This window comes from Papilio xuthus, unplaced genomic scaffold, assembly GCF_000836235.2.
Source record: "Papilio xuthus unplaced genomic scaffold, Pxut_1.1 DF826945.1, whole genome shotgun sequence".
Taxonomy (NCBI): Eukaryota; Metazoa; Arthropoda; class Insecta; order Lepidoptera; family Papilionidae; genus Papilio; species Papilio xuthus.
Genome location: NW_013531704.1, coordinates 400,247 through 412,963, shown reverse-complemented (window position 1 = coordinate 412,963; position 12,717 = coordinate 400,247). Strand labels below are relative to the sequence as shown.

The 12,717-nt window shown below is 35.0% G+C and overlaps 1 protein-coding gene across 2 annotated transcripts in view; it reads left to right on the top strand.

Moving 5' to 3' along the window:
* The window catches only part of LOC106121521 (knirps-related protein), a 58,459-nt gene extending 46,140 nt beyond the window's left edge, over positions 1–12,319 (top strand). For both annotated transcript variants that reach the window (XM_013317222.1, XM_013317223.1), the window contains exon 3: positions 10,528–12,319. In XM_013317222.1, the coding sequence (XP_013172676.1) occupies positions 10,528–11,562 (1,035 nt within the window). In that variant the 3' untranslated portion in view covers positions 11,563–12,319. The remainder of the gene's footprint in view (positions 1–10,527) is intronic.
* The last annotated feature ends 398 nt before the right edge of the window (positions 12,320–12,717 follow it).

Sequence of the window (12,717 nt, the reverse complement as noted above, 5' to 3'; positions counted from 1 at the left end):
TTATTGCAGGCCTCCTGGAAACACCTTCTGCACTTTGCAACGAAAGCACGTCATTCTCACCAATGGATTCTAATAATATCTAAAAGTATGGATTGTGTGAAAGAGAAAGAATACTGTCTTGACCTTCCGTAGAGAAAGGGACAGGAATATGATAAATATTTTAATAAATACATGTATTTATATATAACATTGTAAACAAATAGCTAATGTGAAACTAGGGCTGCCAAATATCCTTTTAATCAGATCGACAATTTTCAACGTTAATTGCGTTTAATTCCGACTTAGAATTGATTCATCCTCAGTAACATTAATAAAAACAAACACACGAATAATACAATATCGACCTTATCTTTAATAAAATAAGGATAAGTTTGGTGATTGTCTGATGTATTATATGTCCGGGAGATACACGTCAATAATTCGATCGGCACGCAACATGTTCCGGTACACATTTTTTTCTTGAACCATATCGATAATTTATTGATACGATTTCTCGGTTAATTATATCTGTATTTATTTACTCTATAATTACTCGGTTTAACTCGGAACGGAAAAAAACGATGAGGGAACTAGAATTTAAGTTTTTTATCTTTTAATGAATCCGTACAGACATTACTTGATGAAATAGTCAAAATATAGTAATATTATTGACAAAATTAATTTAAACAAGTAAACTTTTCAATCAGATGGAATAACTAAAAAATCGATTAATTTCCTTAATCGATTATCTCGATTACCATGTAGATACCGAATAAGGTCGACTCGAAATGAATTGTATTGTTTTAAATTTGCTTTGGATTGCGCTAAAGCAATTTGCATCAATTGGAACAGAACTGCTGGCACAATGGATTGCGCAAGAGGGAGGGAAATGTCGCAGGATACGGCCCTGCTCTGTTACGATACAACGTAACATCCGATATCGATTGCCATTAATTACGCATACTAATTATATGATAACACTTTTGCTAGTGACAGTACCTAACCATGCAGCTCTATAATATTTAAAAGCGGTACAGTCAAAAACATTCTAACGAATTTTCATAAACTTTCCGCCCAAATAGGAGTATTAAATATGGAATGTTATGTATAATTCATAAAAAAATGTTGTATTTCTAAGTTAAAACATTTAGTAGAGTGGACATAGTAAGTTACTTTATAACGGCAGTATATTCAGGAGGCGTCCGCTCGCGCGTATCCTTGACTTTGTGCCAATTGCGATCTCATCAGTCTGTCGTGGCCCTTTTAAATGGTGTCATTACTCACGGCTTGGCACGCTTCGGTCTATTCGTGGTGCACTAACGACTAACCGCGTAAACAATACTCGACTCTAGATTGTTTACCGTTCCTAAATAGGTTATGAGTCAACGGTTAACGTTACCTTCAAGTAAGATCTTCATTTGTTCAAACACGTGACATTCGATAAAACAATTGCCTAAAAATAACATAAAATAATGGCGTGGGGGCACTTCAATCGCGTTTTTACAACATCAATATGTTAAGCATGAAAAGTTTAATATTTATCCGGCAATATGACGAAAGATTTTATATTTCTAGACAAACTATTTATTTAGATTGTAAAATCTTTTCTTCCCGTTACCTGCTTTGTTAGAAGGTCTGAAATATTATGGTGAACCGTTTAATTCCTAACCGTAACTTCAGTCAGAAACCATAAACGCTAGCAACCTTGCTAGGATTCGAAGTAACAATTATTATACAACATTCATACATCCAGACACAAGGCTATGAACGTCTAATCATAACAATACTATGTGATACGATCATAGCAAAGTTACACGAAAGTTTGGTCATGGTGTTTGAGTCGGAAACGAGTCATTGAGAAACGGATGCGCGCAGGCTCCGGAAAATGACCGCCGACGAAACATTGAAAGGTAATTTAAAAAAACAAAACGCGATTTAACCGAAATGCCTCAAATTGGCCAACTACTGACTGATGACCTAACCTTGTTTAGTACCACTTAGAAGCTCTGATTACAATTCAAATAGGTAGAAATATAAATGACGTTTTGTCAAAAAATGCGTGTTTTTTGTACTAATTACGACATATATTAGCTGCATTAAATTAGTTATCCCTTGTGATCGTATAAAAGTTGTGTTGTGGCTGATTGTCCTTGTACTCTGAAAGAGAAATTTATTCAATAATAATTTTTTAACTTCCTTAATCCTAAATACCCAGTATTTTAACTATATTATGACTCGGTGAAGTGCTTTTTCCATTCATCTAATAACTTTAAATACGATAAGATATAAGTAAGATTACATAATATTAAACTGGTAGTCTTCGACGGCAAGTCAGAGATCAGTAGCTAGCGGCTAATGGTGGGCAGTGATTGATGGGTCGGCAAAAACGTGTGAACTTGTCTCTGCTCCAATAACGCCCTAACGCAATCATTATCTCGCACTGTACCGCACTGTACCATACTTAATAGTGCCTGGTACAGTACCGCACTGTGCCGCATTGTACCGGGTTTGATGTGTGTTCACATCGTCATTAGATGGACGCCGAAGTGACATGCAGTGATATCATTTGTTTCTTTGAAAAAAGTTATGTTAGAAAGCAATAACAACTAACCGTATGTTAATAGATATAGCTTGATAGTTTCTCTTCTCAACATACACAGATCTTTAACAATTAAGAAAAAATATTACATGGGATTCATCAATAGTTAATATACACTAGCTGTCGGCCGCGACACCTAATGTAAATAGTAGCCTATTTATGCCAAGCCAAAGTATGTTTTACATCATACCACATTTCAGCGAGATCCATACGGCCGTTTTGGAGATGCCATCTAACAAACATCCATCCATTCACATTTATATTATTAGTAAGATGCATTCATTTTATAATCTACTAGTAAATCGGCTTCACATTGCAAACAGAAATTAAATGTATATAAAAATTATTTAATATTAGGAAATAAGTTGATGTCCCAGCATCATGTCACCAGCTCACCATCAGCGGTGACTGTCGGGCTGCAGGTTGCACGCCCGCCACAGATTATATTGCTATTGAGAGCACATTCAAATTGCGATACAGCACGCGAACGGAAAACTATCTATGGAAACGTTTTGGACTCGAAGTAGAGATGCGCGGTGCCATATTCTAGATATCGATTTTTGAGCGAGCAGCAGTTTATTTTGTACTAAAATAAATAAAACTTTTAATCCTTTTATTGTGCTCATTTTTCTACGTAAGTAGAAAAGATGTCCCGATAAGAAATAACAAAAATAATCTTAACGGTTTGATAAAACATACTTTTCATTAACTAATTTTTTTAATATAAAAATATGAAAAGAATTCTTTAATCGACATATAATTTTAATCGTCACTTATTCTCAATACATTCACATCACTAATCTTTCGTAACTGGCCAGCAATAAATCATCTCGACTAATTTGTTTTTAAAAGTTTGAGCGGGAATCGTCTGCGCGTAATCGTTTATTGTTTGGGGACAAAGACAGTGGCGCCGCCATTGTCACTTTTGTCAACCACGGTAGCTAAAAAAAGTTCGCCATTAGCGGCCCTTTTACTGAATTAATTGGATTGTGGTTTTGTAAATTGTAACTCGTTTCAATTTCAACCAGTTCTAACGAGAGCTATTAAGTGCTCTGTAATTATTTAAAGTCTAGATCCTGTGCGAATTGAATTAATTTAAACGATACAATTGCCTATTAAAGCGGTAAGATGTATGCGGGAACTTTCCGCTTTAATTCTGACAAATGGTTTACTAATCGACTGTCTACGTTTGCATTTTTTTGTTAATTTAAACTTCTTTATATCATTATTTGCTAAGATAATATAGACAAAGACGTAACAAGAAATTATGAACTCATAATGAGCTTTAAAATTAACTATTTTTTAAATATAAAAAATCGTCTGGTTATATATATTTAGTAAAATACACTTATGAAATATAATTGTTAATTAAGTATTGAGGAAAATTACAATAAATACCGCATCGCAAAAAAACTTACATTCAAAAGGCTCATACTTGAAACTGTAGGAAAATAATCCTTTTATCGTTTCCTCTATTAACATGTCAATACGCGTGTTGTCATTACCAATAAAAAAGTTCGATTATAACGAAAAGGTACATGTACAAAAATTACAAAACAGGAAAATGAATAGACGAAATATGTCATTCTTATCTGTTTTGAATTAATCAAAAGTGATTATAATTAATTTACTTTAAAAAAAATATTTGTAACGAATTTGAATTGCAATGTTTTGATGCAATTTCGCTCAGTAAAACAAAAAGCCATCAAACAAAAGAAATACTAAATGAACTAGATCAAAATAATTCGCTTGATTTGCCGCTACGGCCGTCATATTGAAATATTCGCAATATCATTCGCGAACGGAATCGATTCGTCGCGATTGTGACGGACAATCGATTCACTCACTAGATTTTATTTACCCCCATAATCGATGTCATGCGAATTTGACAGCTCGATCCGTATTCAATATTTTGACACAGAGACGATTGTCGCTTAAACTAATCCTGAATGTTAATTGTCTTTGTTTTACGAAGGTTTCGAAACTTGTCAATGGACGCAATTGTTAGCAAACCGATAGATTTATTGGAGCATGGCAATAGTTGTCACTCGCGACATTATTTATGTTTTACCTTTGTCATAATCAATCATAATTTATAAAACTCGTATTTAAAACTTGAAGAATCCGAATTTGTTTTACAATGCTTAATAATTTTTTCGTAAAGTTTGTGTTAACTAATAAAGCGCGGTAAAACAATATAGTTCAATTGAACAACCGGATACAGATATGACATCAGAATCGGTTGCGATATCGAGTCATATTAAACAAATAATCGATTGTATTGGAATGTCAGGCACAATCAAAACATCGTTGGCGCGGCGCGGGTCACCGCTTCCGAACGAAAACTCGCCACGACGCGCTGCACTATACCATCAAACGTAAAACATAACCTCAAACAATTTCGCTTCTTAAAAATATCGTACATAGTACCCAACTTCGAGGTAACGTTATTTCTTTATTGTGAAATTAAATTTGTCGAAGATGTACAGTTTAGGAGGTCAGACAGTTTGTAATGTTATCTTGAATGTTCTCACGCTTGTTTCGTGTTTGAGCGTGATTATGTTTGTCTGTCTGACCGTCTGCACATGAAACAAAGATAATTTGTCACTCGGTTCACTTGAAATTGGCGCAAATGATCAGAAAGTGAAACATATAAGACTAGATGTTACTTATTATATAGACTTTCTCTTATCAACTTCTAGTTATAATATAAAAATTACTGCATTCTTCTAGCGACTAATACTTAGTTCAATCTTTAATTTTTTTGAATGCAAGTCTATTGTGTTTATACAATAAATAAGCGCTTAGCCATACTATAGCTAACTTGATACAAACTATTTACAATATTCCACCTAAGTAAAGTACTCGAGTGTTACTTAGTAAACGAGTTCTAAGCTATTAGGCGCATCTTACAAGATCTCTGCGGTAGGTAACCTCTAAAGAAAACACTATAAAACGCGTGCCATAAGTTTTTATACCTTACTTTATGAGGTCTTAATGGTGCCAGCAAATTTGCTCTGTGCCAGTCTTTATGGGCCATACATTGTTGGTGCTATTAGGTATTTGCTGCGATAAAAGCTGACCTCATCATGCCAATAGCAAATTCTAAAGGATACTAACGTATAAATGAATTCAAAAACGTCAGAAATTCTTTTATCTTCAGTTCAAAGCAAAATAAAACAAAAATTAAAACCCCTATTTTTTTAACACAAATGAAACGAATGTATGTAGTTGTCAAACACAAAAAACACTGACCTTCCTTTTCTTTTGGTAAATTTGCGATTAGCGCATTCGTTTTAATCTTATTAATATTATATATGCGGATGTTTAGATGGATGTTTGTTTGAAGGTATCACGAGAGCGCCTGCATCGTTCTCGCTGAACGAATTTTTCTCAGATGTAGAACAAAGTCTGCAAGAACGCAGGCTACTAATTAGGTTATTTTAATTCCTCACGGACAGAGTCGCAAGCGACAACTAGTACGTTTAAAACAAGGAGTCGTCTACCATTTCGATTACTCTAAACTTATAATGCATTTCTGTTAACTGTACGCGGACAATAATATACAATTCAATTGCTAACAGCTTGCCCGTGAATCCCCTCGCTGAATAATCAAATAATAGATAAACCTCTACTGGGCATAGGTTCTTAGAAAATGGCCGACGTAAACTCGAAGCTATGCTATTTCCGAATACATTAATACTGTACAGACAAATAGTAAATTTAAATATCGTAATCGATTAAATGTAGAAATGTTTTTAAACATTTTTATATCTGTGTAATAAAATTGATAATACTTCATCTGTCATCTTAAAATATATACTCTATATAACGCTACTAAAAGGTACGAGCAAATGGAGAGAAGGATTTTAACAGTGGTAGAGCCCGCTTTAACATCTTCGCACAAATCGGCCCGGCTCGCCCGGTGAAATACCACGACCACACAGAAGACAGGCGTCAAGTGGAAGCAATTCCGCGTTTCGTCTGATGAGTGTGCGTCCCGGAGGCCAAAATTAGTCCTCTTTCCCTTCCCACCCTTTTTCTTCTAAGGAAAGGATGGGAAGTGGAAGTGGACTTTCCGGATGAGAGGATGCATGGAAAGGGAAGATATTTTCTTTCTGTGCATCATCTCCTCCGTCGATTAAAGGTAGGCAACGCATATGCAATTGCGTATGTCTATGGGCAACAGTCGCTTCGCTATTTCAGCGATTTCAGGTGGTCGCTCGCTCGTTTGCCACCTTTTGATAAAAAAAAAAGTCTAGAAATTTCGACGAATTTAATATTAGAATTTTCGATGAAAAAGAATTTACACTATATTATAAAAAATTAAACACATTTTTATTTACTCAATAAATTGACATTTTAATAAATCTAACTTATCCTTATACATTAGTTAATATCGGTAATAAATTAATAATAAGTTCCGATACATAGACGTATAATGCGTTCACATAATAAAAGTGAGCCTTTATTCCGCTATTAAATACAAAGCTGCCTTCACAAACCTTGACTCGAGACGTTGCATAGTCGTTATAGCATCTTAGCACTTAGCTCTCAGTTATAAATCTAAGTATTATCTAGACTGCTTTTAAAAAGTTATTACTCACTAACTATTGCCCGCGACTTCGTCGGCAAAGAATAAAAAATATATTTCTCCCTAATACACAAATAAGCTTCCTTCCAGTAAAAGTTCTATTACAATGGGTCCAACCCATTCGAAGATTATCCAAAACAAAATTTTAAAAATCTTTTTTTTTTTAATTATTACATACACACACTCCAATCTAATTCATTGTTGACTATATATTAAGTAATAAATCTTTTATTGAAAAAAAAAAGTTTTACCATACATTTTTAGTTGTCAATAAATAATTCTACTTTTTAAGATAAATGAACATTGGACGTACATATTTCTTCATACAAACTATCTCCATACATTTAACTGTGTATGAATATGGTTGTTTGTAATTTAAAATATAACACACAAAACGGAAATCTTAGTTTATAAAGAGGCTATATCTAATTTATGATTTATGACTGAAGATGAAAAAAGACGGTGTCATTCTTTTCATCATCAAAAACTTTTTCTAAGCAACTTTACTGTTATTGGAAAAATATAACTAAAATAATATTTATAATCTGTTATCCATATTTGGGTTACTGTCACTTGTAGTTGAATGTAAAACATAAATGATAGAAAAACTATTTCTTGTGAGGTGTCAACTTTTATAGACTTTACAAGCTTATATGGCATAAGAATAAAAGTGTCCTTATAATATTTTCTTGTATATTTGAGAAAAAAAGTATACAGATTTACTTAACGTACTGTAAATTTCAAAAGCATAACTTTCTGTACACCATATTGAATAAGATATCGAACACTTCGCCCTTTTAAAACGAGCCGTCAAGACTTAAAAACAGAACATAATAGACATATGTAGTTACAAACTTGCAAAAACAAATAACTTTCTAATAATCAAATCAGGCATCTTATAAATGTTCTTAAAATGTAAAAAAATAATAAAACAAGAGAATAATCCTTGCATTTATTATCTATGGTATCGTCAAACGAAGTGTCTTAACGCAGCGCCACCTATCGTAGGAAACGAGTTATTTGTTTGACTCCAAGCTAGCAAGTACAGCTAGTAAGTCATGCATGAATGTATTTAAATTAGTGATTAAATATAATTGCTACCTTTTCAGTGTTTTTTTTGCGACTAAATTGGACCTCAAATGTCATATATAATTATAAATTCACATTGTAAGGAAATCTACTTGATATATTTCAAACGACTTTTTTAATCCACTCCAAGGTCGATTTGTCTTTTGAATTGTATCGTTTTCAACACAAAACTTTTGACGGTTTTAATATTAAAGATTACAATTTAAATAACATCAATACAATCACACGGTAGAACAAATTTATAAAAAAATAAACACGCTGCACACTAAAACACGTAATTCTAAAAAAAAATGACACAAACGTTTATGTTTTACGTTTACGGAAGCGTTTCATTCAAAGCTAGATTGATTTTATTACTAAATAATTATACTTAAAATTTAGTTACTTAAAACAAAAAGGAATTATTTAAATCCGCGAATCCGTTTAGTGGCAAGTTATCCATAAACATTAAGTAAACGTGTGTTGGGAACAAGTTGGTGCCCCAAGCCGTCCTCAGGCCGCCGCTGTCGCCTAGACATATAGTCCGGTCGTCGGGTCACAGGTGGCGCTAGGGTCGCAGTAACTCTGGCTCTGTCGCCCGGCGCGCCCCGCGCACTAAATTTATCTACATTCGCATTACTACGTACACGGTTACTTGAATGTTGATCGTCCATCTCTATATTTATTATTCAGCTCTAAAATAACCTACAAACACTTTGACATTATTAAACTTGACTATAAATTGTTGACAATATTGTTTCTTAGAACTCAATCAAATATTAAGAGTTTGAGGTTATTTCATTAAATAATATTCAAATTACATATTATTTAATTACTTTAACAGCTCTATTAATAATTAAATATATTTATCGTGGTTATATAAATATATTTTTGCTGTTATTTCATAGGAACTATTCAATAGTTGTCATCGTCTCTTGTTACGACCACTTAACATTAGAATTTGAATGATTCCTTTCAAAATCATAACAAAATGAGACTCTCAATAAAGTCTTTATCTTTTGTATTACATCGCAAAATTAATTTTTAGTATGTAATTTAATTTTATACATTCAATGCAAGGTCTTTTATATTAGTTTAATATAATCTATTATAAAGTTTTAATCTCACACATAAGTTAAATTCAAAGGAATACCCGTATCAAATGATTATGTGCTTTGTCTAAATTAAACTTTGCAACACTGGACTTAAAGTTCATTATTAATTATAGATTTATCAAACACATGAACTTTTGAATTTTAATTATCAAACAAGTCATTGTGTTTGGTGTGCAGTAAATGACTATGATTAAGCTGATTAGAAGTCCATAATTCAATAAGATTTGCAAAGACGATAAAGATATACTTATTAATTGTTAGTTTCTAAAAGTATAAGGACACTTATACCGGCCAGTAGTAACCGGCGCTATCCAACTTATAATCTCGAGTAGCTGGCGACGTTTGGGGGACACTAAAATTCACAGCACGCGCGCAACGCGTTTAAAGATGGCATTGTTTCAGTTTAAATTCCTCATCTATGACGCGATCGTTGCAAACGTATGTCGTTTATCATTCACCCCGTGATCCTTGCTCGTTTTGGCAATCCAGCTACGTGTTGTAGTAACCGAGGCGAGGATAGACACATTAGTTAATGCGCTATAAAGAACCGTTATTAGTTTTCAATTGTACAACCATATGGCATAGGTTTGGAAAGTATTACGCGAGTCAAGGAACAGTATAGCAACTATAAATATAGATTTAATCCTAGTATACATCAACTTCTACTTATAAGACTAAAGAAAACAAATCAGAAATGACAATATTGAATAAATTTTCAGCCAATCTCATTGAAAGTTTAATAGATTCCAGAAATGCAAAGTATGACGGCCGAGTTTACGGTAAACTTCCTTTTAAGTGAAACAACAATGGCGTTACATAATGAAGCGAAATCCCAAGGTCGAGACAAATCGAAACCGTACATAAAGGCGGCTAACAGACCGGAACCGAGCCTGTGGCCTATTTCCAACGGAAATGACGTCGGCAAACCGTGAACACGACAATTTTAAGGCATCGTTTTCACTTTCAAGGCAACACGCTGCAGCGGTGGCCAACTGGCCGTGCAAAGAGAGCTTAATCTATCGCTTACACAGTAATTTATGTTATTAACATATCTTTAATTATCACAATTTTCTGGAAAACTGGTTCCTATTTATTTCCATCGCGTGTAAATGGAATCACATTTAGAATGTGTTTGTACAACTTATTTAAACAATCTGTTTCTTTCTTTTCAGTCATTCTTCGGGCGTTCGTACAACAACCTCAACTCCATAACCGAGTGCAAGAACAACGGAGAATGCGTCATCAACAAGAAGAACCGGACTGCGTGCAAAGCGTGCCGGCTGCGCAAATGTCTCATGGTCGGAATGTCCAAGTCCGGCTCGCGGTATGGTCGGCGCTCCAACTGGTTCAAGATCCACTGTCTGCTGCAGGAACAGCAGCAGGCGGCGCAATCGAGATCGCCACCCAGAGTGCCACCTTCACCACATCATCTTGCGCCACCTTTTCCACCGCATCTCTTCCCGGGGCTGGCGAGACCGAGGACGAAAGAGGAGCTAGCGTTACTTGGGCTCGACGACTACAAAGCACCCTGTTCCGGCTCACCGGACTCTCATCGCAGCGGATCCTCTCCCAAACTTGATGAGAAGTCGCGGCTCACACAATCGCGGCCGCCGGATAGGCCACTAACGCCTCCGAGAGATGCGTATGTCCCGCACCCCTTAGCCAATATTACCTTGCCCCATTTCCCCCATTCGCCATTCTTACCCCCTCCGCCATTCAGTCCGTTCGCTGCGAACCACCCTCTTCTATTCCCGCCCGGCTTCCACCCTATATACTCTAGACATTTGCTGGACCACGCTGCGCTAAGGCAGGCGGCTGAGAACAACAACGACGTGAGAATCGATGATCACAATGCTGACTCATCGAAGCGTTTCTTCTTAGACGAGATTTTGAAACATCAGCGATCGACTCAGCCCACACCACAGGAGGACGTTATATCGGAAGCCGAATTTGTTCCTACACCACCAGCGGAAAGGAGAACTTCAGAATCGCCGCTCCAGGAGAACCCCATGGATCTCTCTGTCAAGTCCGACGGCAGGTCTAGCTCGGCACGACGGAGATCCGATGACAGTGAAATTATAGCACCGGACAATGAAGACGGGGACTCTGTGAGCGCGGGCGGCTCCGTCAGCGAGGAGGAGGATATGGCGTACACGCAGATCAAAAGAATCAAACTGCACCCTCTAGACTTGACGACCAAAGTGTGACGTCTCCTTTATAGACATTAATAAATATCGTTACGATGAACTGTATATTATATTGTTATTAAGAAAGGCCAGTAAATCGGATTGTGATTTTAAAAATAAGTATAAAAATGACTTTTTGGGCGAAGTTTGTTTGTTATCGATTGATTAAAGAGTCTATCCCAAATACGTAAGTTAAGTAGCGTTTAATGTGTTGAAGATAGTTAGGCCCGGTTGAAGGTTCGTGTACAAAATCTGTTGTAAATAATAAATTATTTCGTAACTTGTAAGCGATAGGTTAATTGTTGGGTTACAGTGAAGTACAGCCGGGTGTCGTGACTAACTTTTGCTTCACAAATGGATAAATATATTTTTGTATAATTTGGAATATAATTTATTTGATTTAGCAGAATTTTTTCATTGTTTTTGTCATGACGTTTGTGGATTTTTAAATGTTCGTACGTTCGGGTGCAAAGTGAAACTATCGCTATATTATGTAAGTTAATGCTAAAACTGCACCTGATTTTATATATATTTTTATTACTAAAATCTTTATATTATATTTGTATGAGATGTATACTCGATGTATTTTACATTCCTATGGATTTGCTCAAAGTAACAACATTAGTTTGTCTCTCTTATGTACTCAATATAGTGAAATTTAATCTCGATCACATACTCAGATAAAGTAATTTACCAGTGGTACGTTTGTATATAATTAATTATAAGTAGCGTGTTTTTTTTTAATTGTGTTTACAAAATGTTTTGTAAAGAAATGCATTCCACGGAGACGTACAAAATAAAATAATCATGCACTCGACTTACATAGTTTCATTTTTATTTCTGTAGTATACCCCAAACCTGTTAAATACATAAACGTAAAATTGGATAAGATAGGAAAATTTTAAAGGAAATTAACCTTCTGATTTTTGTAGAAGAAGACGACGTTATTATAAACATAGAAATCCACAAATCACACCTGAATGTACTATCTGGGAATCTGGTGACACACCACATTCAAAGCGACAGTCATCTGAATGTTTCGTAAGTATTAAGAGGACGTCGTCAAAAAAGTAGCCAATAGAATACTTTAATTATGTCTGTACGGAAAAAGCTCCGTCAGTGGTAAATCACTAATTGCTTCTTATTGTTATGCCATCGTTTGCGCAACTCACTACT